The sequence below is a fragment of the Tachysurus vachellii genome, chromosome 12, assembly GCF_030014155.1.
Source record: "Tachysurus vachellii isolate PV-2020 chromosome 12, HZAU_Pvac_v1, whole genome shotgun sequence".
Classification (NCBI taxonomy): domain Eukaryota; kingdom Metazoa; phylum Chordata; class Actinopteri; order Siluriformes; family Bagridae; genus Tachysurus; species Tachysurus vachellii.
Window position 1 is genome coordinate 4,171,953 of NC_083471.1, and position 26,298 is coordinate 4,198,250.

The following is a 26,298-nucleotide window of genomic DNA, read 5'->3' on the forward strand; positions in this document are numbered from 1 at the left end:
ACGCATGCGCGTTAGCCTTTTGAACGCTTTAGAGAACTTCAGCGGTGTTGACCGAGTAGTTTGAGGGGATTAAGCTTTAAATAACGCCGAGGCTTTTTATATTATCCCGCGGTTACAGATTAAACCCGAGGTTATGCTTTGTTTTCGGAGGTTTTCAGTGACTACGCGACAAGTAAGTCGTTATTATTTGTATTTGTATCTGTTTAAAGTTTACCTCAGTTCAGAGACTCGGCTAACGAAGCTAACGGCTTTAGCTCTTTACCTTCATCATCGTTTGAGCTCTTAACGTCAAACATTTCTGACAACTTACAAGCGTATATCCGATAGATGACGATATCGTTATAAATACGCTTAGATTGATTGATTTATTTCGTATAAATGGACAAATAACACCAGGACAAGCTGTTAAGGGCGGTGCGGTTTGACGTTATAATATCGATATCGCGATATCTTCGTTCAAATCACGGTATTCGGTATTATCGAATGTTATTTTTGTTTTTTTTTAACCGTTTATAATATGTGGAACAGAAGTTAGTTCATCTTTGTGCATGAATATTCTATACGTGATTATAATTATTATGTAATGATATATTATTCCCCTCCAAATATTGTTTTTTCCTTCATGTACCCTGATTCATAAGTTGATATGCAAATGAGCATGGCGAAACAATGAATATGCAAATTTGTCGATTAATTCATCAGGCGACGTTTTGATTGTGTTTTTATCTACAGGAGTTATAGCAGCCTCTCTTTGTTCTCTCTCTCTCGCTCTCTCTCAGTTAATAAGAGAAAAAAGGTTTTTATGCAGAGAAACGTTTTAAGGACAAACGTTTGTGGTCTACCTTGTGTCCTCTCCCCTAACAGTAATGAGCTTGATGGAAATCAGCGAGAACGTGAAGCTGGCCAGAGAGTACGCCTTGCTGGGGAATTACAGCTCGGCTGTAGTCTGCTATCAGGGGGTGCTGGAGCAGATCAGGAGGTACATCCTCTCTGTGAGAGAAGCAATTGTGCAGCAGAAATGGCAGAAGGTGATCAGTTTCTCCTTTTTAATCCAGAGAATTATCTGTGTGTGTTAGTGAGGAGAAAATGACCAAAGCAGGATGCAGGACCTTTTCAGTATTCATCTGAATCTTGTGGACAGGTTTGGCAGGAGATAAATGAGGAGAACAAGCATGTGAGGGACATCATGACCACGCTGGAGAGCTTCCAGCTGGACAACGCCCCTTCCAAGCCCAGCAGTTTCAGCCAAGAGTGCGACATCTTGCCTGTTCATGTCGAACATAGGTAGGTGTGTCCGTGTGTGTCCGTCCGTCCGTCTGTCTGTGTGGGTGTCCGTCCGTCCGTCTGTCTGTGTGGGTGTCCGTCCGTCCGTCTGTCTGTGTGGGTGTCCGTCCGTCCGTCTGTCTGTGTGGGTGTCCGTCCGTCCGTCTGTCTGTGTGGGTGTCCGTCCGTCCGTCTGTCTGTGTGGGTGTCCGTCCGTCCGTCTGTCTGTGTGGGTGTCCGTCCGTCCGTCTGTCTGTGTGGGTGTCCGTCCGTCCGTCTGTCTGTGTGGGTGTCCGTCCGTCCGTCTGTCTGTGTGGGTGTCCGTCCGTCCGTCTGTCTGTGTGGGTGTCCGTCCGTCCGTCTGTCTGTGTGGGTGTCCGTCCGTCCGTCTGTCTGTGTGGGTGTCCGTCCGTCCGTCTGTCTGTGTGGGTGTCCGTCCGTCCGTCTGTCTGTGTGGGTGTCCGTCCGTCCGTCTGTCTGTGTGGGTGTCCGTCTGTCTGTGTGTCCGTCCGTCCGTCCGTCTGTGTGGGTGTCCGTCCGTCCGTCCGTCTGTGTGGGTGTCCGTCCGTCCGTCCGTCTGTGTGGGTGTCCGTCCGTCCGTCCGTCTGTGTGGGTGTCCGTCCGTCCGTCCGTCTGTGTGGGTGTCCGTCCGTCCGTCTGTCTGTGTGGGTGTCCGTCCGTCCGTCTGTCTGTGTGGGTGTCCGTCCGTCCGTCTGTCTGTGTGGGTGTCCGTCCGTCCGTCTGTCTGTGTGGGTGTCCGTCCGTCCGTCTGTCTGTGTGGGTGTCCGTCCGTCCGTCTGTCTGTGTGGGTGTCCGTCCGTCCGTCTGTCTGTGTGGGTGTCCGTCCGTCCGTCTGTCCGTCCGTCCGTCTATCTGTGTGGATGTCCGTCCGTCTGTCTGTCTGTGTGGATGTCCGTCCGTCCGTCTGTCTGTGTGGGTGTCCGTCCGTCCGTCCGTCTGTCTGTCTGTGTGGATGTCTGTCTGTGTGGGTGTCCGTCCGTCCGTCTGTCTGTGTCCGTCCGTCTGTGTGTCTATCTGCCTGTCTGTCTGTGTGGGTGTCCGTCCGTCCGTCTGTCCGTCCGTCCGTCTATCTGTGTGGATGTCCGTCCGTCCGTCCGTCTGTCTGTGTGGGTGTCCGTCCGTCCGTCTGTCTGTGTGGGCGTCCGTCCGTCCGTCTGTCTGTGTGGGTGTCCGTCCGTCCGTCTGTCTGTGTGGGTGTCCGTCCGTCCGTCTGTCTGTGTGGGTGTCCGTCCGTCCGTCTGTCTGTGTGGGTGTCCGTCTGTCTGTGTGTCCGTCCGTCCGTCCGTCTGTGTGGGTGTCCGTCCGTCCGTCCGTCTGTGTGGGTGTCCGTCCGTCCGTCTGTGTGGGTGTCCGTCCGTCCGTCTGTCTGTGTGGGTGTCCGTCCGTCCGTCCGTGTGGGTGTCCGTCCGTCCGTCTGTCTGTGTGGGTGTCCGTCCGTCCGTCTGTCTGTGTGGGTGTCCGTCCGTCCGTCTGTCTGTGTGGGTGTCCGTCCGTCCGTCTGTCTGTGTGGGTGTCCGTCCGTCCGTCTGTCTGTGTGGGTGTCCGTCCGTCCGTCTGTCCGTCCGTCCGTCTATCTGTGTGGATGTCCGTCCGTCTGTCTGTCTGTGTGGATGTCCGTCCGTCCGTCTGTCTGTGTGGATGTCCGTCCGTCCGTCTGTCTGTGTGGGTGTCCGTCTGTCCGTCCGTCCGTCTATCTGTGTGGATGTCCGTCCGTCTGTGTGGATGTCTGTCTGTGTGGGTGTCCGTCCGTCCGTCTGTCTGTGTCCGTCCGTCTGTGTGTCTATCTGCCTGTCTGTCTGTGTGGGTGTCCGTCCGTCTGTCTGTGTGTGTGTCCGTCTGACTTTTTTTTAATGGATGTTATGGAAAATCTGATAATCATTAGACATTAATTATTGACAAACTGCCAGAATAATAAAAACAGGAAGTCAAGAGAGAACAAAAGGTTTGTATTGAATAACAAACAGTTGAAGAGCAAACAGGTTAACAATGAGGGCGTGTGTGTGTGTGTGTGTGTGTGAGAGACAGACTTTGGTTTTAAGAAAAAAAACCTTCACAGATGATGCTGAATTTTCCCTCCCCCCCCCAAAAAAAACAAAGCCTAACAACCCCTTACCCTTTTTGGGGTGTGGATCGAATGCAGGTCGTCTCCTTGTGCAGTACGCAAGGCCCCGGCGGCTTATAAAGACGCCAAAGCTCACGGCAGCAGACTGAGCGCCGGGCCGCGCTCTCAACACCGACAATCACCACGCCTCGTCAACGGCGATCGAGGAAAACCACCAAAGGGAAAAGAGAAGAAGGAAAACACACCGAAGCAGAAAGATGACAAGGTGTGGGCTGTTTTTAATGACCCTGTTCTCTCCTTATTTCACAACTCTTTATTTATTACAGACAGTTTTTCTGTGTTTATAACACTGCGTCGTTCCTTCAGGTTTTCTCAAAAGCTTTGTATGAATTATTTTATACAGAACTGTTTCCATGTTACAGTGGCTTCGGATGACTTTTCACTCTGCAGCGTAAACACTGTACGAGAGCCTCCTGTAACTCGACACGTCGTATTTGATGTCCTTGTGCCTGTATTTACTTAAAGAGAATTCTATCAAGCTGTGAGACCGGTTTTGTCTGTCAGAGTAAATACAGGCAGCTCAGGAGAGAGAGAACAGCAGCGCCGGCCGGCGGCTGAGACGTTGCTCTATAAATCACTTCTGTTTTCAAGTTTGTTTGTTTTTTTTTTTTCTTCCTCCTAAACTTGGTGCCGCATTCTTACTGATCCACGATTCCTCTACCTCCAGAACAAAGCCGAGGCGTCCGAGCCGGAGGTGAAGAGGTTCGACAGAGGAGGAGAAGACAAGGACCTGATTGAGGCATTGGAGCGAGACATCATCTCCAAAAACCCCAACGTGAAGTGGTGCGTTCATCACGTTTCCTTTCTCCACAGCCACTTTTACACGACTCGCCTCCTCTATAATTTTACTGCGGTTGTAGAAATACCTGTTTAACTGAACCGTGACGAACTCAAGTATTTGCACAGCTGTAAATATAAACATCACACAGCTACAGTATGGGAGGAAGGACATGTTTAATGTCAACAAACCTGCAAAACATTTCACCCAAATTACACACAAATATATTTACTATCTTCCAGAGATTACGGCGAGCCCTCGTTTATCTCGTCCGTCCTCATAGCACACACTGTGTTTGCATACATCAGCATTACACATGTTTCTTTCCCAGGGATGACATTGCTGATCTGAAGGAAGCGAAGAAGCTCCTGAAGGAGGCGGTGGTTCTGCCCATCTGGATGCCCGAGTTCTTTAAGGGAATCCGGCGTCCGTGGAAGGTACAGCTGACGGTTTCCATGTAGAAGAAACATGTTTGATAACAAAAGTTAGGTTTGAGGAACGAGAGACTAAACCTCAGTCACTAGGACAGTTTAGAGCAAAAAAAAAATCACTCATTCTTTTCCCTCTCAGTGATGATAAGCGATCAGTCAAACATTTGAAAGGTTTTTTTTTTCCTTTTAAGTCAAACTATCCAAATTTTTGTTGCAGCTCCCAGACGCTTCTCCTCGCTCTCATTAGTGACATTTGGTCTTGAATGCTAGTCATCAGTTTTTAGGGAAGCCTCAATAAACAAGAAATGATCTTGAAAAATGAAGAAATAAAAGGAAAAAAAGTTAGATTGCAACAAAAACCGCTCTTTTTGTTACTCAAGTAATTATATAGAAAACGTTTAGTTCTTTTCTTCCGTCCCTAACAGGGTGTGCTGATGGTCGGCCCTCCCGGGACAGGAAAAACTCTGCTTGCGAAAGCTGTAGCTACAGAATGTCGGACCACCTTCTTCAACGTCTCCTCCTCTACGCTCACCTCCAAATACAGAGGCGAGTCAGAGAAACTTGTGCGCCTGCTGTTCGAAATGGTGAGTCCACACATCGCCCTCCTGCTACACACGCTGGCTTTTCCTCAAGCCTTACTGTAACACCAGAAATGCTCTGCTTCCATATCTTTGGTCCGGCTGCGTAGGCCAGGTTCTACGCTCCCACAACCATCTTCATCGACGAGATCGACTCCATATGCAGCCGCAGGGGAACTTCAGAAGAGCACGAAGCCAGCAGACGAGTCAAAGCGGAACTTCTCGTGCAAATGGACGGTAAGAAACGCGTTATTCCTTCCTCTTTGCTGCGAACACAAACGCGGTAATCGATTAAAATCAGACTAAACGGCTGAATAATTTTTTTCGCCCCGTTGTAAAATAACAGCACGTTAATCAAGATTAATGTTCTGTTTGGGTGTGTAGGTGTCGGAGGGCCATCTGATAATGACCCTTCTAAGATGGTGATGGTCTTAGCAGCCACTAATTTCCCCTGGGACATCGACGAAGCCCTGAGACGCCGGCTGGAGAAAAGGATCTACATCCCGCTGCCTACAGGCATGCTTAAACAAAACGACACAGATTTGTTCTATAGCATAAAAAGAAGTCAATCTGATCAACTGTGTGTGTTCTGACGTGAAGCGAAGGGACGGGCCGAGCTGCTGAAGATAAACCTGAAGGAGCTGGAGCTGGCTAACGATGTGGATATGGAGAAGATCGCAGAGCAGATGGAGGGATATTCAGGTGCCGACATCACCATCGTCTGCAGGTCAGAATCACGTTTATTGGCCAAAGTGTGTTGATGTTGACGCACACAAGGAATTTGGTTCCTTAAGAATTGTGTAGCTGTGATCCAGTGGCTTTTTGTCTCTTGTGGGACAATTTATATGCTGTCTGTACAGCTGTGACTCCAGCGCTACAGGACGAGGAGTTAAGCGTTGTGCAAAAATCCAGTCATGTTTACATTGCAGCAATGAACCAGATCATTTTGTTTTGCGATGAGAGTTTCAGTAAAGTCTGATCTGAAGATTATTTTTATTTGATTTTCATTTCTACCTGGTGAAGAGACCATAACATAACTGCATTTCGTTGCCTTGTACATGTGTAATGACAAAGTTGAATCTAATAACATTAGTATTGAAGACGGAACTCAAACTAGTAGTCAAACACTAAGTCTGTACGTTTGATCTATCTGTGGCAGAGACGCTTCCCTGATGGCTATGAGGCGGCGGATCGAGGGTTTGAGCCCAGAGGAGATCCGTAACATTTCCCGAGACGAGATGCACATGCCCACGACCATGGAGGATTTCGAGACGGCCCTGAAGAAGGTGTCCAAATCCGTCTCTGCAGTCGACCTGCAGAAATACGAGAAGTGGATGGCCGAGTTCGGCTCCTGCTGACGCGTCCCGACGCCATCGTCTGGGGTAACTGGGCAGTTTGTTCCTTTTAAGCCTTGCACTTCTCCCCCAACGCTACAGTGAATTGGGCTGGAGCTCGTTTCTGAGCCACACAAAAGAAACTCGTCAAATCTGTTGCATTTCCAAGATCCTAAATGATTTCAGTGACAAATTTGGATAATTACACATCATCAGAAAAGCAGTTTTTTTTTTTTTTTTTTTTTTTTTAAAGAAACAACAAATTGCACCTTCATCATTTCAGCGCTTAGAAATACAAAAATTCAGTCACTTTATTAGCGATCGCTGTGGTTCACGTAGCAGACGAGGATCCGTTATATGCCGTAGGGGCGAGATTTAATAAATAAGTAAATAAAATAACCAGGCAGGTGCTTCGGACAAACAACAAAGACGACAAACGAGCACGCAGTCGTTTTGTTAAAGTCAGATTTATTTTAATTGTCTTCACATACCAAATATTTTATAATGCACAAGAACACTTTGTTTGTTTGTTTTTTAAATTACACGACATTCATTCAAGGTGCCGCCTCGATTTGTCGCATTTCAATTAGTGGCCTTTTTCCTAGCAAATTAGTGTCTCTTTTTCAGTTTTGTTTTTTAAACACAGGATTCATTTTGTGTCTTTCCTTTTGTAATTGACCTGACAATGTGATGTTTATGAAGGTGATAATAATAAAAATGAAAATCTTACAGCGGGTCCTGAAGCATGCGTTCGTGCTCCTGTCACTTGCACAAGATGGTCAGATACGGAGCACACGCTTTAATTACCCCCAATCACATCCCTCTAGGAACTACGGCGTCTCCGCACGTCGGGCTTTAAGTAAGGAATAAAACACGACGGGTTTGTTCTCGAAGTCGATTCGTTTCTGCTGACGCAGCACTACCCGACGTGCTGTAAGGAGTAAATCATGCTAATTAAACTACACTACAAATTTTACACATCGTACACGTTACACACCCCACAAATCCCTCCTCAATCTCAAGCCTCAGCACGGTTAAGAGTAACAGCAGCGATATTTAAACACACGAATGCGATGTGAATATCGGGGTAGAGATACATAAAGGATCATCATCACTGGCATGAATTAAATGTAGTGTTAGCTTGGTAACGAAGATTTGCTCAAAGGTTTTTTTTTTGTTTTTTATTTTTAATTCAGGACAAAATGATAGAAGGTGAAATATCTAGGTTTCTCACAAAAGGTGCAATCACTTTAGATCAAGAATTCATTCAGTACGTTCCCTTCTCCGTGTTACTGAAATGCGTGTGACCGTCTCTGATTTATAGATAAAGATATAAAACTGAACCCAGACCAGTGATATGGAGCTTGGTCCCAGAACTACACGGTGCCCTACGTCCTCACGTCATAACGTCCACATCTTTAGTGCGAGTTAAGTGCATAAATACATCATCGTACACAACAGGATATTGTTGGTTTTTTTCCATAGACACAATGCAACAGCAACTTGAAAAAATACAAACGAAATAGTAAATATTCATTAAATCCGAATAACGGCTCCGTGAAACAGACGGACGTCGCTCGCTCTTTCGAGTAAAGAATCGGAGACCGGTAAAGTGCTACATTTGGAAAGGAAAACACTCACAAACGCCAAAAGCAGGTAAGAGAGGAGGACAGAACTCAGTACAGCTCTCCGTTCACTTGATTCTTCTCTTGTTCCTCCACTTCCAGCTCCACGTTCTCTATCAGGCTCTGCTTCTCCTCCGGCATCAGGGTCTCGGGGTTCAGATGGAATAAACCCCTGATGAGAAACAGATCAACAATACAAACGTTACGAGGGGTCTTTGGTAAAAAAAAAAAAAAGTACAGCATTAATAGACGTTTTCTAAGGTGGAACGACAGAAGACTGAAGTTTGTAGACGCTATAACAAGCGGCTGTGGAAAGTTCTCATAACAGAATAACGGCTCGCGCAAAATAAATACCTCTGGCTTGTGTGAGCGACAAAGACGTACTTGTGCTCGCACGTGGGAAACAAAAGGTCCAGGATCTTGATGATGACCGCAGAGCCGACAACGCCGACCACCACCACCCACATGATGAGAAAGAAGAGAGGCAGAGACTCGGAGCAGAAGCGCCTCAGTTTGTCCCTGAGCTCCTCCACCCACCGACACACCACCTGCACAGAGACAGTGAACGGATGCACAACGTTTACGGCCAGACTTTATATCAGGGTCTTGTCTTATCTGCAGAGGGTCTGTGCGGGTGCAGGGTTTCATTCAAACCCGAACAGAAGCTACATCCTAGTCTCCTGTGTGAACCTACACACACACACGCTCTTTTACGGCCCCGCCCACTTCTCTCGTAAACCTGGATTTTACACACTGGAACCTGATGCTTAAAATCTAGATCGAAATATCCATCATTTGCGTTTACGTCGTGAACGTGCGCTGCTTTTACGCTAGCTTTGTTTTTTGTCTTTTTTTTTTAATCAATTCTGTTCACTCGAGTGTTTTGGTGCTGATATGAAATTTCCAAAAAGGACACACCGGTGCTAGCGAATATCAGCTAATGAATTAAATTAGATTCATTAGTGATGCAGATGAAATGAACTGGTCAGTAGGTTCACAGAAAACACGAGGATCATCGATCAGCCCTAATGACGATCGTCTGAGAATAAACTCGAGAAAAGGAAGAGCTGCGATCAAACTCCTCACGTTATAAGACGAGTGCGGCTGTCGGAGAGGGACGTCCGGCAGCAGGTCATCAGGGTTAACTTTCTCCTGGGGTGCGTCCTCGTACAGCACGCCGGGTTCCATACGCAGCGGCGTCTCGGGAAGCTTTCCCGGAGCGGCCGTCTCCTCCTGCGTGGTTTCAGCCTGCCTCAGTGGGTAGTGACTGGTCGTGTGGAGGACCTGGTCCTCGACTACTCCTCGAGGAACAGAGCTAGTCATTAGCATCGTATCAGGGATACAAACAATAACACACACACACAAAGGCATCACAGGGAACACCGACCTGTTTTAGCAATGTACTCCTCAGTCATGATGATGTCGTTTTCCCGTGGCATGGCGGCGATCTTGCTGGACCTTGCTGGGTAGATGTTCTGTTCCTGGGTGACCTCCTCGGAGGTTTGGTTCAGCAGCATTTTAACTTCCCACACGTCGGGTTGCCAGACCTGCACGTTTCCACATATTAGAATATGACATTAGAGTTCCATTTACGTTTACGGCATTTAGCAGACACCCTTATCCAGAGTGACTTACAACTGAGGGTTAAGGGCCTTGGGGCTCAGGGGCCTGCTTTGTGGACCTGGGGTTCGAACCCATGACCTTCTGATCAGTAGCCCAACACCTTAACCACTGAGCTACCACATCCCACATCGTTTCTATAGCGACAGCTCAACCACAGTGTGGTTGATTTAGGCTTCGCCTAAACTATAAATCATCACCATGGCAATGAGTGGATCAAGAGGAATAAAATACTTGGCGGAAAATAATAATCATTGGTAGGGTAACTCAGTCTGTGACTAATTTTCTAGAACATCATGACAGTATAAAGCCGTTTTATTCTTTACTTAATGGCTACAAATGTTACACACACTGATATTTAGGAATTAAGGAGGTAAAGGTCAACAGTTCTAAGCTGCCTGTTTGGAGCTACGAGCCTGAACTTTCATCTCAACCAAAAACCTTGAGATTCTGGAATAAAAAACCAGAGATGTCTGAGCTGATGAACGCCATGTGGAGGAAGTTAATAATGTTCTGATACATTAATAGTTAGAAACAGGAAGGCAGACCTGCTCTTCACCCAGCTGGATCATCTCCTGACCCAGAGTCAGCAGCAGCACCTCGTCCCCTGCTTCACTCTGCAGGTACGAGTGATCCAGCATCAGCCTCAGCACGCTGCTGATCAGCGTCCCGGCGCCGTCGCTCAGGCTCACGTTGCTGTCGTCTACTGTAGAGGCAGAAGAGAGAGACGGTTAACTCGTCAGCAACAGAGTTCAACTTCACTACCTTTTATGAGACTGATGTGGAATTTAAAGCAATTTCACTAGGCCAAAAAAATAAATAAATAAAAAAAACAGTTCTTGGTTCTTATTAAAAAAATATATACACGTTTTCAAAAATAGAAATCGGTGAAAGCAAAAAGTTCAAATAAAACGTACTGAGATTAGTTCTATAATTAGTTCTAAAATACATTACGGTGCTCGGATTAAGATACTTAGAGCTGAACTCACACAGCAAAGCCTGGCACGGCATCCTCATCACCTCTGAAGGCTTGAGCGGAACCCCGTTGACGGTAGTTTTATTGTCCACCAGGGTGACATTCAAGCTTATCTGAAATGGAAAAGGACTCCATCGTTCATTATTTAAGTTAGTTAGATAATTAATTAAATAAGTCCAGTTACAACTAGTTCAACAGCCAATCAAAATAATTGTGGGCGGGATTACAACCATCACCCACCCAGTGTGTAAACATACAAAGCAGTGAGGGCTCATTGTATTAAACAAGGCAACAGACTGCAGTGTTGATGCAGTGTGGATTATTACTCAGATGTTCTTATGTAATGTATAATGTTCTTTGTTGGTTACCTGCACGTTGTAGGTCGACTCTTCATTTTCACTAACTGCAGTCACATTAATCACATTTTCCTGTGGATGATAGAATTAAACACATATCAGTAGATTCACACTGAAAAAACACAAAGCATTATTACAGTTAGCATCAAGATGTGTGAATGGAATTATAAATAAACTGGGATTGATCATCAGTCTTACAGTATGATGCCATATGACACCCAGAGTTATGATGTCCCGTAACAAACCTAATATGGCAACTAGGACAGCTTCCTAACATGAGTAGGAAACCTGATAAAACTCCCAGAACAAATTCCAATTATGATTCCGATATGATACGCAATATGATTCCTGATGATACTAAATATGATTCCTAATATGATTCCTGATGATACTAAATATGATTCCCAATATGATTCCTGATGATACCAAATATGATACTCAATATGATTCCTAATGTGATTCCTGATGATACCAATATGATTCCTGATCATACCCAATATGATTCCTAATATGATTCCTGATCATACCCAATATGATTCCTAATATGATTCCTGATCATACCCAATATGATTCCTAATATGATTCCTGATCATACCCAATATGATTCCTAATATGATTCCTGATCATACCCAATATGATTCCTGATCATACCCAATATGATTCCTAATATGATTCCTGATCATACCCAATATGATTCCTAATATGATTCCTGATCATACCCAATATGATTCCTAATATGATTCCTGATCATACCCAATATGATTCCTAATATGATTCCTGATCATACCCAATATGATTCCTAATATGATTCCTGATCATACCCAATATGATTCCTAATATGATTCCTGATCATACCCAATATGATTCCTAATATGATTCCTGATCATACCCGATATGATTCCTGATCATACCCAATAGGATTCCTAATATGATTCTAATAACTGAATCGAGTTAACCCGGAAGTGGGAAGTTACTACTTAACATTAACATTTTCTGCATCTTCTGTTTTATCGTCTATTCGTCCTTTAGTTGTTCAAATGAAAAGAAAGCAGAGAAAAAGCTCTCTCTAAAATCTGAGATAGATTCGGGAAATAGTTTCCTACCCGTTTTACACAAGTCCCTCCTCCTGTCGCACGATTGGCTCCTAACGGCATATGCAGGGTCTACGCAGAGCTACCAGCCAATCATAATGCAGGAGCCAGAACATATGCAGGCTCTACGCAGAGCTTCCAGCCAATCATAATGCAGGAGGCGGAACTTGTCCAAATGCGGGTGTGGGTTAAAATAAATATACTAAAACGTGAGCTAGGGATTAACTAACACAGACACGGTAACTAAAATATATAAGTGATTACAATAAAACTCAATTAACTGACAAGCAAATTAACTGACATATAGTTAGCGTAATCGCGACATAATCCCGGTCAGTCCGGGAAGCTAGTCAACACCTAGCAATGTTCGCTAGCTGCTAAACAAAACAACAAAATCATCTCGCGCAGACATGATGTTTCAGCATCTTCCCAGTTTACAAACACTTACCGTGCCAAACTGTCGCGTCTCTGTCAAAGCACAGACCAAAAGTGAAGAGATCATTAACACAAATATTGCACAATACGACGCCATCACTGGCAACAAACACAAACACGTCCTTCTTCTTCAATTAGTAATCTGCTTCTTCTTTTCTTTTAATGGACGCTGGCAAACCAAATCAAAGGTGCAACTTCCACCACCTACTGGACAGGAACGTAAATGAAAGAAAATAAATAACTAAATAAATTAACCCTATTATTATTACAAACATGTTATTAATCTATTCCTATTATGATTCCTTATGATACCCAAAATGATTCCTAATGTGATTCCTGATGATTCCAATATGATGGAAGTAAAAGTAATAATTGAACCCTATTATTATTATTATTATTATTATTATTATTATTATTATTATTGCAAACATGTTATTAATCTAAAATAAAATACATCTAAAATTATATCAATCAAACAACAGAACAGATTCCAATTATGATTTCAATATGATACCCAATATGATTCCTAATATGATTCCTGATGATTCCAATACGATGAAAGAAAACAAAATAATTTAACCCTATTATTATTACAGACAGGTTATTAATCTAAAATAAAATACATCCAAAATTATATCAATCAAACAACAGAACAGATTCCAATTATGATTTCAATATGATACCCAATATGATTCCTAATATGATTCCTGATGATACCCAATATGATTCCTAATATGATTCCTGATGATTCCAATACGATGAAAGAAAACAAAATAATTTAACCCTATTATTATTACAGACAGGTTATTAATCTAAAATAAAATACATCCAAAATTATATCAATCAAACAACAGAACAGATTCCAATTATGATTCCAATATCATACCAATATGATTCCTAATATGATTCCAATATGATGAAAGAAAAAATAATAATTTAACCCTATTATTATTACAAAAATGTTATTAATCTAAAAAAAAACCCTCTAAAATTATAGCAATCATTTATAAGTGCCCTGTAAACTCTAAGCACTTTTTGGGTATAATTTTATGTAGTTTTAAGTGGCATTAATTAGAAGCCTAACAAATCTTTCTGGAGGTCAAAAGCGTTGGCATTGGAAATAAACAAAGGGGAATTATTTGTAGGATTCACTCAAATTTCACAAGTTCCTACATTAGTGAACTTTACACCGTGATAAAATGATGTCTTTTACACATCTACAAAGGAAACCACTTAGGATTAAACCACACTTAAATCAAAAAGTGACTGGAATTAGGGCTTATTCCAGTGAATCAGGTCACTTGGCACTCCCAATAATCTGCTTTAATCTCACTTTTTTGAGTCGACTCGGAATCAAAATGTTGATTCGTTGTTTAGTGTGATGCAGTTTTTATTTGAATTTTTATTTAAATATTGCATCTGAATTAAACTTTTATTTGAATTGTATTTTATTTGAACGAGAACCTAGTGTGGTGCAATTTTTATTTGAACACACGAGAGACAAAAAGAGTCGATACATCCGTGAGTGACACGTCAGTAAATTGAATAAAATCAGATTAAAGAAAAGGATTTTTTTAGACAACGCGATTACAGGTTGTTTAATTCCACTTTGTTAGCAGATACAGATTGATGCGGCGTTAAATTAAATAAACGCTTCACTCTCTATCTACCCGAATCGACATTTCGATTTCGAGCCGACTCTATCGGCTCGAGACAAAAAGAGTCGACACATCCGTGAGTGACACTTCAGTAAATTGAAAAAAAAAAATCGGATTGAAGAACTGGATTACAGGTTGTTATGGTAACCACGTTCTCACGTCACAGAACAACGCGAAAATGTTGTCTTCCGATTTTGATGTAAGCCAAATCATCCGAATTCAATCTTTATTTTATATTTCCTACATCGAATAATATTATTTAATGTACTTTTTTTGTGTTAAATAAATAAATAAATAAATGAATAAATAAATAAATAAATTTGCTTTCTCGAACTTTCTACACCACATCGACCACAGAGTACCGAAACATATTAACAGAGGACTAATAACACTTTAAAATATTTTATTACGGTTATTTGTTACGATTTTTTTTTACAATTTTATACCTGTATTAAAGACCTGGAGCCTTCTCGAGTGCACGTGCATACCAGTCACGTGATGCATCGTTAGCCTGTTAGCTAGTTAGTTAGTTAGCACCATGCTAATTAATGATTAAATATATAAATTATTCCTTTTAGCATACTGTGGTTATGTGCTGTTGGGTTTTTTTTACCCCCCACATATAAAATGTCCTCATCAATGTAACATCTTTTTTTAACTGATGTTTAATTAACTAATGGTGTGTTTTTTCTCATTTCAGATTGATTTCTCATTTGAAAGGACGACTTTTAGTGAATCTTCACCAGAGATTAAGCCTTGTCACGGTTTTGGTGTGTGCAAAGACGTCAAGAACAACCTACTCTATCAGGACGAGGAGACGGTGATCTTCCCAAGTGGAAAGTGGTGTGTGAGCTACAACGTCCCCAGGAGACACACCAAGTTCATCCACAGTAAGCCTGCTGAGAGCTTCACCTCCTCTAGGACCTTTTTAAAAACAACTTCAGCATTTAATCGTTACGTTGACGGGAAAATACGAACCGTAAAGACGTTTCTTTTCCATAAAGTACAAAAACAAAAATGCATTTCAATCAAGGAACACACAAACATTGTACTGTAACGATTATGATCATGGCAAGTCATAGGAAGTCGTGGCCTAATGGTTAGAGAGTTTGACTCCTAACCCTAAGGTTGTGGGTTCGAGTCTCGGGCCGGCAATACCACGACTGAGGTGCCCTTGAGCAAGGCACCGAACCCCCCCAACTGCTCCTCCCCGGGCGCCGCAGCATAAATGGCTGCCCACTGCTCCGGGTGTGTGTTCACTGCTGTGTGTGTGCACTTTGGATGGGTTAAATGCAGAGAACGAATTTTGAATATGGGTCATACTTAGCTGTATGTCACGTCATCTCCGTCTGTATGTTCGTTTGATGTTCATTTGTAGTTTGAGTAGCTTTTCATTTGAATCATTCGGTCCTTTTACTCATATGTTACTCCACAGTTGCAGATGGAAGCATACAGGCCCTAGCTTTATGTCCCGATCGGCGCTACCTTGCAGTGTCAGAGAGCAACACCATCACCGTCTTTGACCTAAAGGACGAGAAGTACGCTAAGATACAGACTCTGATGGGCAGCGACTACGGCGTGGAGGAATTTGTCTGCATGGCGTTTTCTGCTGATTCGAAGTACCTGCTAGGCCAAGCTAGAGGACCCACATGGAGCCTCTTCTATTGGCAGTGGGAGGAAAAGGATCTCATAGCAAGAGTGGGGGCCATAAAGAAAGGCCTTATCAGACAGGTAGAAATTCAAAATGCATCAATTGTAAGCGAAGGCAAGTGAACTTTGCAATGCTAAAGACGGTTCTGTACAAAAAAAAATCTGGATTACAGTTTATCCATGAATCATTTTTATTTATTCAATCTTCAATTGCTGTTTTTTATGTCTGTGCTTTACGAGTGTATACTGTGTTCACTTTTCTATATCCCAGGTCAGCTTTAACCCTGAGGATGACAAACAGGTCTGCGTGAGCGGAAAGGGAGTCTTTAAAATCTTCGAATTGAATGAGGACTCCCTGAAACATCAGCACTCGTTTAAGATGAAGAACGAGGATGTCCTGTGCCACACGTGGATGTCTGGGGGCTCCATTGTCGCAGGAACGGAGGCAGGAGAACTTCTATTGTTGAAGTCAAAATGCCTAAACAGGCTGGAGAAACCATTTGAGAGGTATAAGAGGTCCTCTGTTTTGTCTTTGTAATGCTGGTGTCATCCTACTTTGTGCAATAAGGTATAATATCATTTTTCTGCATTCTCAATGCAATGTTCTGCATTCTCTCCCCCTCTGACAGTAACACAGATAAGTTGGACTCATCTCCCTCTCAGTCCCCACTGACATATGTCACTGCCATTGTGCGCTATTCAAAGGGCTTCGCCTGTTCGGCTGGGCAGGGGTTAGTTTGTCTCTTTGAAGAGACCGAGCAGGACAACTACAGGAAGTACGGGACAATAAGAGTGAGTGATCCATGTTTAACATTCGGCAGAAGTTTGTACGCAAAAACCTTACAAATTAGGTAAATATGCAAGTTTATCATTAAGGATGATTAGTATAAGAGCTGTGTTCCTCTGTTCTGCAGATTCCTGTGCACCCACACAGCAGTCAGCCGCTTCAGGCGATCACCACGATGTGTATAAGTCCATCAGAGGAGACGCTGGCCGTCAGCACAGACCAAGGCCAGCTCTATCACATCAGACTCCGATTAGTTAAGATTAGCAAGGTAACAGATATGAAACGGTAACATCATATCAAACGGTATGATGAGGATACAGTAATTAAAAAGAAAGCTTTTAAATTGGAAACGTACTGTACTGACTACTGCTTCTGTGTTTCTTCAGAATAAGAAGGCCGAGTTCAAATACCTGTCTCACTGTCTTCACTCGGGGAGCATCACAGGTATGTCTGTCTGTGCGACGAAACCGCTCATCGCTACCTGCTCCAAGGACTGCACCGTGCACATCTGGAACTACAGCACCAAGTAGGAGGAAAAAATAATATGTTTTATAATAAAAATGTTTGATACTCCTCAATACTGACACGAGTAAGGTACTGGACATTAATGATTCGGCATAACGATCACCATCAGACACGGCTACCAAAATGTCTGTAGTGTTTATTTACTGAGAAAGTTATCTGACGTGTCCTGGGTTTTTTTTCTCTACAGGAATCTGGTGCAGTTTAAGGAGTTCGACGAAGAGCCGCTCTGCGTCTCGATACACCCGAACAGCCTTTCCATCCTGGTGGGTTTCTCCACTGAAATCTGCCTCATGAACCTAATGAAGGTGAACATGCGTACTGTCCGGACGTACCCCATAGATAACTGCACTGAGGTGAGTTCTCACCCACGTGACCTTAGCGTTCTAAAGATTTGAAATCTGTCTCGTTTGTCCAGAAACCGTGTTCAGAATTAGCGAGTTAAATAAATTGTGCGTGTCCACAGTGTGTGTTCAACCACGACGGCAACATGTTCGCCTCCATCAATAGAAAAATTATGTGCATCGTCAACGTCAGAACACGTGAAATACTGCAGCTGAGAGGCCACTGTAAACCGGTGAGTAAAAATCATTTAGTACCACAGGGTCTGTGTGAAGGAGGAAACGTGGGTGTGTTGATGAATTTCGTTGAATCCAGGATTACGATTATATGTGCATGTATTTTTGACATATTTTGTATGCAGTTAACTTGAGTTAACCTGAAAGGATTAACAGGTCATTCAGAAATGTTCAGTCTGAACACATCAAACACACTTTTAACACTAATATTAATAACTGGATTTTTTTAAATCTTTGAAATAAAATGAAGACCATTAACTAATATTGGTGTCTCCGATACTCTGTTCTGACCCTTCAGGTGCAGTCTGTGAAGTGGAACGATGACGACACTCTTCTGGTGTCTTGCGGGCCGGACGGCATGGTGTACGTTTGGGACGCTCTGACCGGCCTCTACACAAGCCGCAACGATACGGATCAGTGCTACGTAGACGTGACGTTCTCACCTAACAACACGAGCATCGTCGCTGTAGCCCACAACCTTATTCATGAGATCAGTCACGAAAGGGCAAGTACAAAAAAAAACACCGTATGATTGTTTTGACTCTGTGAAAGGTGGATAAAATCACAGCAGCTCAACAGTGTAACATAACGAACAAGGACTTGGTCCACAGCATTTACACAGAGATTCTGTGTATTTAACGATTCATACAGCAGCTGTAAACATGCTCTTATTGTGGTTTGTACACCTGCTAGATCCTGAAGACTTGATCCTTTGTTCCTCTGTATGGACAAAACTAAAGTTTAGTTGAGTTTGAGGTCGCATGTGTTTTTGTTTGCGTTCAGGTCCTGTGTGAAATGGCCTCAGATGGCGCGGCCTATACAGCCATCTCCGTGACACATTTGGGCAGAACTGTCTTCGTCGGCACCGCCGCTGGTACCGTCAGGGTCCTTGATTACCCTTTTGAAATAGAGATGAAATGGAAAGAACATCAGGCCCATTCTGGTCCCATCACCAAAGTATGTGTATGTTTTATGGGGGTCATGAAAGGCTGCAAATACACATATATATATATATATATATATTCTGTAGATAATGATGTGTGTTGTAAGAGTTAATGATGAAAGAAGTGAGAAAGAATGCAGCAAGCCTGTCATTCCATTGGCTGTGTGTGCTTCCATCTGACCGAGAGATTCATTTAGCTAACGATTGCGTGTGCAGATGGCTGTCACACCCGGTGATCAGTACCTGCTGACCGCCTCAAAGGACGGCTCCCTTTTCATATGGTCGATCATTGACGAGAATGGACGGGCGCTTGAGATGGTCACTGACGTAGACTACACTGAGGAGGTCCTCTGTACGAAGGAATTTCTGAAGAAAAAGGTAAATATGACAATGCCATGAGCTATACGATCATTAACAGATCCTTGTCCGACGCCTGCGACACAGGCCTACAGTGACACTTTACACTGATGGCCAGGATCTGATATTTTTCTTCATCATCCAGGACAACACGATAAGTGAGCTGAAGTTGCAGATTAAGTTCCTGGAGTTTGGGAAGAAGTTCAAAATCAAAGTGAAGGACATTAACTGCAATGAGAGGATTCAGAACTGCATTCAGGATGGCCTCCAGCAGGTAGAGGCTCTGAAAGAGCAAATCCGGGTGAGGACTTGAGATCTCAAGCGAAAACCGAGTACAAAGGTATATTACATATCGATGAATATTTTAATAAGAGTTGTATGTATCTCACGGTAGGTTCTGAATGCCGAGAGGGAAGATCAGACGGCCTCTTATGAGAATCTGTTTATCAAGCTGAAGGAGCAACTAGCCATAGAGCTGAAGGATCATAGTAAATACACTCACTATGTACCAGTATTGTCTCTATACACAATGGTTTGTTTGAGTTTGGGTTTTAAGGTTCAACTTGGAATCTCAGCTGTATTAGAACAATTTATTGTTAAATTATGATCAAATCTGCTTGCCTCAGTGTGTCTTATGAGCTGCAAGCGAGGGATTTTGTTGAATTTTCTAGACCTATCGAATGGCTAAGGATTAGCTTCATGGCTAATTTTTTTCCCAGATAAGAACCTCTGCAAGATGTTGCTAACGAAGTTCAAGAAGCATGAAGACATGAAGCAGAAATTACAGCTGGTGCAGGAGACGTTTGAGACGGAGATGGAGGAAGCTGAGAAGAGTCACCTTCGTGCCATGAAGGAGAGTAAACAGGACTACGAAGCCAAGCTGCAGGAGGTGAGAATGCCATACTGTTAGCGTGCGTGCTCCTGTTTTAAACATTAGTTCTTGACTCGACTCCGCTCCAGACCACAGGGGTCATTATTGTTATCTGTAGTTATATTATGTAATGTAATCTCCTCATCCATCTCCACTCTACAGCTACAGGCCATGTTGGAGCATGAAGTAAAGGACTCTGAGGAGAAGCTGAGAGAGCTTAAGGGCCTTACCGAACGTGAGATCATGGATCTCTACTACGACTACGAGCAAGAGCTGGAGGTGGAGAAGGAGATCAGGCAGAGGCTCCAATATTATAAGAAAGAAATGGCGTCAAAGGTACGTGTTTTGGGATTTATTTCAATCAGTGTAGCTTTTAAAACCAACCGCTTGCAGGAAACCGTAAATAACGTATTTGTTTGTTTTAAGATTTTGACATGCTCGTCTATGAAAAGGGTGATACAAGATCAGAGCTGTAATATCTCTAAGCTGGAGGAGCAGATGCAGATCCTCAGCGGACGAATACAGGCTATGACAGAAAACATCCTGGATGTGACAAAGGAGAAAGAGGAGCAAAGCCACACCATTGCTGGCAAGGTGAAGCTCGTGCTTAACACTGCGTTTTGTAGCAAACATTCAGTTTTTTGCACTTTACAGCATGTTTTGTGGCATAATTCTCTGTTTATGTCGCAGTATAGTATGTAATTGGGTGTGGGGTATAAATTCTGTACAACTCGGTATCCTGGTGCTGAGTACTCCAGTGTATAAGCTAGAACACAGTAATATTAGTTTTCCGTACGATATGCAGCTTTCGCTCGCACCCGTGGCTGTCAGTAATTCATTGGTAACGTGTTTTTTTTTTTTTTTTTTTTCCTGAAATTAAAATGTTGAATAAATCAGCCGTTTAATACGGACGTCTGTTCTGTCCCTGCAGGAAAGCTCCATCGGACAGCTCAACAAAATCATTGAAAACTTGGAGAAGAGCTTAGAAGAGAAGAAGGAGGAATTGGACAGGGTGATCTTCCAGGCCAGAACTGCTGAAGAAGAAAGTAAGCAGAGGAGCGAACAAGAAAGGGCTGAATATATTCGTCTCGTAAAAGAAATGGAGGAGAATAAGGAGACGTTCAAAAAGGTGAGGAGGTCAAACTGTTGTACTACTACTACTATTATTATTATTATTATTATTATTATTATTATTATGTATGGCAAGCTGATCAGAGGCGGTTGCTCTTTTAGATTTCTTTTCAGATTAAGCAAAAGAAGGTGAAGAACCAGGACATCATTGCTGAACTGAAGCGCCAACTGGAATCAAAGAACAAAGCCTTGAAGACACACAGGCAGACGGTTGGTTTCAACTCAATATGCTTTGTTCATAGGATTAATAATTTTAGTAATTTCTTAAAGTTCTTAGATTGTTTCTAATGATGTTTCTGCTGTTAATCCAGTGCCAGGATTTAGCACGTTGTTGTTATTACTCGTATTATTGATGATACGCCTCATAAGCATTACGGTTTTACCAGTGGTACCATTGATTGTAATGTCTTTGTTCCAACAGGTCATAGATGGAAATTTCCTCTTGAACAGGATGAAGAGCGACATCCACAGCTGCTCTAGCTTTATCCAGGATCCCAAGAAACTGCGGAAGAATTTCACTAAGATTTACAAGCAGTATATAAAAAAGAGCTGGGTGAGAATACTAAACATAAACACAATACAATAAAACACACACACACACACAGAATACACAGCCTAGTATGCTTATACCTGACTGAGTGTGATATCTGCAACAGGTGAAGATCGGACTAGATCCTGAGGTCGTGCAAAAACAAACCAGGCAAACTGAGAGGCTGAGCAAGATGTTGGACGCCCAGGCTGCAAGGCAAGCAAAGGAGATCAAGATTGAGAAAACCAGGAACTGCAAGATCGTGATAGTAAGAAGGAATTCTTATCATAATTCTGCAAGTTGCCAGATATTCTACAAATAAAAAATAAAAAATGGAAAAATCTACATGCAAAATTATCTGCCAGTTCAACAAAACTAAGCTTAGACTCAGACTAAAACATATAAAATGGATACATGTGTAAAACTTTACGTTTTTGCACGTGTGTAGGAGACTAGCTATGTGATTCAGGAGCTTAAGGACGAGCAACTAAAGCACCGGCATGTGCTGAAGAGCATCGAAGTGAAGAATATGAAATACGATGAGAGTAAGTAAAAAAAAAAAGAGACACATGCACATCTTATTTTACACTTTTTTTTATCGTTGTAGAAAGTTGTTTTGGGGGAAATCACTGTCATCATTCATGTAGAGCTGAAATACATACTGTAACATACATAAAACACCTCAGAAAAACTATTATATACTCTATATATACTCTACTATACTCTACTCAGAAATAATAGAGTATAGTATGTAACACATGAGCATACACCTCCGCGTATGTTGTAACAGCCAGTATCTGGTTTTAATTCAGCGTAATTCTAATTAATTCTACACTTTTATTGTTAATCCTTTACAGTCATGTACAGCATTCTTTTTATTTGAGCAGCAGGATTCCATGCGATCTCTGTGGTAAAGGAAAGGCCAGTGTTCAGCCATCAGCGACCAGAGACTGAAGAAGAACCTCCTATAGAAGGGAGAAGCACAGACCTTTCCAATGCAGAAGACAACGAGCAGTGTGAAATTACCACCGATTCACCCTAAACCAAAAACCAGATGATCCGCCTGGTGTCTAATACTCGAGTGTAGCGTGGGGGCGCACGCAAGCCGAGGTCTGAAAGCAACTTCTTTCCCAGGAAACTATTCACAGAGTCCCTAATAGGTCCATCTTGACATAATAGGTCCCTTGACACCATCAAGTCCACAGTCGAGCACCGTGGCTCAGCTGTGGCCACAAAAAAGGATGTAACAGAATCAGAATCAAGTTTATTGCCAGGTACTGTAGGGTCTACATGTACAGGAATTTGTCTTGGTGTGTTGGTGCATAGTAATAATATAGAAGAAGCATAAATATATCAAACAAAGTTTATAAAATAATGTGTATATATATGTATATATGTGTGTGTGTGTGTGTGTGTGTGTGTGTGTATATATTAGAGATGCGCGAATCAGCTCAAACGTCATCCACTGCTTCAAATAAATCATCCGCCCACCACCAACCCGCACCATGATTTTCTCTGAATAAGATCTCCGCACCAATCGTCACATTACAGTTATATTAATTCTTAGTTTTCATCATGATCATATGGTCAAGGGATGGTTTAACATAACATGGATCTGTGTATAACATAATACACTGGAGGGATGCTGCTTTTAAATGAACATTTATTTATTTATTTTATTTTTATTTATTAATGAAACAAGGATGTTCTTTAGCCGGATTAAGCTACATTTTATTAATAGCATAAACACAGGCTTTACTCCCTTTCAGACTTTAGTTGGAATGTCACCGTTTCCCAAACAGGCGAACGCACAAACACCAACACAAATGAAATTCACTCAGCCTGAGCAACGACTGGATATCGGCTATTAGCCCAATCTTTTCAACTCAGAATATTGTACTGCAAATTTCCAACAACACATAAAGTAACAATTAAGAATTTTTTTTTTCCCCTCAATAACTCGTTCCTTATAGGTTACAGAACACACTTTATATTTACAGCCTTTCAATTTAGCCTAAACGGCAACTATGTTAATGGCCTTATCTTATTTTGCAAAAACAGAATAGCAACTGTTTCGGGATTCATGCGATTCCACCGTGTCTCTAAAACACGGCCTGTTGCCTAAATAAGCTTGTTTACAAGATTCTTGGGACTCGATCTCATTTCTCCTAGAACGAAAGAAATTTTCCTCTGATATTTAGAGTATGTAGTAATATGTGTAATATTTGCATCATTAATGACTTGTGCCTAACTCATCCACCCATGACCCACCTATATATATATATATATAGGTCAGGACTGTGGACAAGTCCAGTTGGTCCTCCTAAATTAGTATTGGCACAGATTCCAGTTTGGTGTAAGAAGGCTCAGCAGACCCAAATAAGATAAATATAGAGACGTGTTAAGTGAACACCTGATTTAATGGCCCGGGCCTGATAAATCTGATAGCTCAGGGGTGAGGGGAATTGAGGGATACACACTCCCCTCACCTGTCTGGTGATCTAGAGCAGGCTGCTGGCCCCTACAAGACATCGAACAAAAGAGATTACTGTGTTTCAGTAGTGACAGATGGACAAGGGAAATGAATGTACACTAAGGTGTAAGGTAAAGAAGAAATGGAAAGACTTTGTGGGAAGTCTCGGCATGAGGAATATCCAAGTGTTTGACACCGCCCTGGCCGTCAGAAGACGTAAAAATAAAAAAATAATCACAAATAAAAATGATACTGATTTACTCATTTAAAATCTAAATGAATTCCTGGTGCATGTAAAACGAAATAAAATCAACAGAGAACATTGAACCAATGTTGAATAAATTATTTGAACACATTACAGAGCAGAGAAACATTGTGTTTCATTACAGAGAAACATTATTGTGTTTCATTTCCAACTTTTTTTAGTTTGTTGTCCAGACCAGAAGAATAATACCACCATGGGCCCTTGTGCAAATAATGAATGGTGTTCTAGTAATAAACCATTGCAAGGGAAAATAATTAAGGACTGCTAAATCAATCAGCATTTACATACAGTGTATAATGTTAGGCTAATGGTAAAGTTGAATTATTTAGTGGTTTATACCACTTTCTCAGTAGTGTAGATCTGAAACATGCAGATAAATTGTTGTGAAGGACATTTTCACTTATGGCTCTTTGAAAGTTCTTCTGGTGGCAGATTGTATAGTTCACATAGTAATAACGATGTATGTTTAATTAAGCCATTGAAATTACACAGCCTGTGAAAAGTTTCATGATGTTCGTATGGTTTTTATGGGACAATAACTGTGTAATAGTTATTGCAATAAGCACACTTGTATTTTAAAGCAGTAAACCATAAAGACATGGTGTGTCACAAGTGTCTACATTATTATTACACAGTGTATACACTGTTTAGGAGAAAAATAAGTCAGAAAACACAAAATAAACATCATACAACTCAATTGTATAAAATAAAAAAGTATTATCACATATCCAGCTAATATCTTTGAAATCTTAATGATTCTAATTAACAAGATTATCATCTGTTAGTGTCATTGCATTGGCAAGGAACAAGAAAAGTGTGAAATTGGTGTCAACTTGATAGACAATGCTATTTAATGTTCTTTATTAATGACAAAACCCCTCTTTTGTTTTTATTGCTGAAGCTGAATTGGATGAAATCATTTCTACATGCTCTGTCTACCCGACACCATATTTCGATTCCGAGCCGACTCTACTAGCTCCTAAGCGAATAGGTCAAATTTGACTGACGAAATGTGTAATATAATTACAAAAACATCATTACATTACTGCACTTCTGTTTATTGACTAACACTGTGACAAAAGTGTACATAAATGGGTATTTAGCGCGGTGCATTTTTACTCGATACAGGAGTCGACACATTCGTGAGTGACACATCTACAAGTTGCTAAGCAGCAAAAAAATAGATATGTACGGATTCTTCTGGAACGTTCTTCACAAATCGATGCTCATCTCCAGAGAGAAAAACGCTCAAGTTTGACGTCCGGAAATGATTTCTGGCGAAATTGATGTAAGCTCCTGCAAATATAAACTCATTTAACATTTTCTACATCGGTCATAATAACGACTGACATTTAATGAACTTATTATATAAACAAAATAAAGCCGTTGTACCATTTATTCTCAACCAGTTCGAAAACAAAGCACCAAAACCTGTCCCAATAGCTCAAATTATTCCATTTATAATCGATAATTAATGACACATAACGATTAAATGACATTATTTATTATTTTTCTTCTTCTTAATAACCGTCTTCTTAATAACTGACACATTTCTTGTGTGCGCGTGCGGACAAAGTTTTAACAAAGTTAGCAATTAGCATCACAATAGAAACCTGCTATATAACGACCTGCGCGGCTAAAGACGTAGCATTTAGCACAAACTTAACACACAAAGCCAGAGATCGTCTGCTTTAGTCATCTTTTCTGTCTGAATTGTTTGACTTTTCGCCGTTAAAACGTTTCAGGAGTTTACCACATTGTTCGCTGGTGTGTCTCACAAATTATCTGGATCTCCCACATTTAGTGTTTCTTTAACTGCACAAAAACAAACAGATGTTTTGGAAGATTTTATTCCATTCAGCCAAAAATGTCATTCATAGCTGCCACTAACACTATTCTGTGTT

General features: G+C 42.0%; 3 protein-coding genes across 6 annotated transcripts; 2 read left to right on the forward strand and 1 right to left on the reverse strand.

Moving 5' to 3' along the window:
- Positions 1-24: 24 nt before the first annotated feature.
- katna1 (katanin p60 (ATPase containing) subunit A 1) lies at positions 25-7,256 on the forward strand. The gene is made up of 11 exons (XM_060882855.1): positions 25-172; positions 865-1,028; positions 1,142-1,284; positions 3,425-3,611; positions 4,074-4,189; positions 4,516-4,621; positions 5,041-5,199; positions 5,304-5,430; positions 5,578-5,709; positions 5,794-5,920; positions 6,353-7,256. The coding sequence occupies exons 2-11, from the start codon at positions 867-869 to the stop codon at positions 6,549-6,551; spliced, it is 1,458 nt and encodes a 485-aa protein (XP_060738838.1). The 5' UTR covers positions 25-172; positions 865-866; the 3' UTR covers positions 6,552-7,256.
- On the reverse strand, positions 6,979-12,794 carry ginm1 (glycoprotein integral membrane 1). Of its 4 annotated transcripts, none has more exons than XM_060882860.1 (8): positions 12,644-12,794; positions 11,117-11,176; positions 10,762-10,861; positions 10,321-10,478; positions 9,540-9,699; positions 9,239-9,447; positions 8,537-8,700; positions 6,979-8,324 (listed from the first exon to the last, which is right to left on the reverse strand). In XM_060882860.1, exons 1-8 carry the CDS (start codon positions 12,725-12,727, stop codon positions 8,204-8,206), a joined length of 1,056 nt encoding a protein of 351 aa, XP_060738843.1. In that variant the 5' UTR covers positions 12,728-12,794; the 3' UTR covers positions 6,979-8,203. The 4 variants fall into 4 exon arrangements, with proteins under 4 accessions (XP_060738843.1, XP_060738841.1, XP_060738842.1 ...); XM_060882858.1 differs by having other exon boundaries at positions 8,507-8,700; XM_060882859.1 differs by having other exon boundaries at positions 9,239-9,453.
- Positions 12,795-14,437: 1,643 nt separating this feature from the next.
- LOC132854795 (cilia- and flagella-associated protein 57-like) lies at positions 14,438-23,052 on the forward strand. The gene is made up of 23 exons (XM_060883411.1): positions 14,438-14,487; positions 14,989-15,178; positions 15,724-16,019; positions 16,210-16,445; positions 16,568-16,730; positions 16,853-16,993; positions 17,112-17,251; positions 17,438-17,603; positions 17,714-17,824; positions 18,124-18,330; positions 18,609-18,782; positions 18,985-19,146; positions 19,271-19,426; positions 19,520-19,613; positions 19,845-20,014; positions 20,159-20,332; positions 20,423-20,590; positions 20,928-21,125; positions 21,230-21,337; positions 21,549-21,680; positions 21,784-21,924; positions 22,105-22,201; positions 22,544-23,052. Exons 1-23 carry the CDS (start codon positions 14,467-14,469, stop codon positions 22,696-22,698), a joined length of 3,600 nt encoding a protein of 1,199 aa, XP_060739394.1. The 5' UTR covers positions 14,438-14,466; the 3' UTR covers positions 22,699-23,052.
- The last annotated feature ends 3,246 nt before the right edge of the window (positions 23,053-26,298 follow it).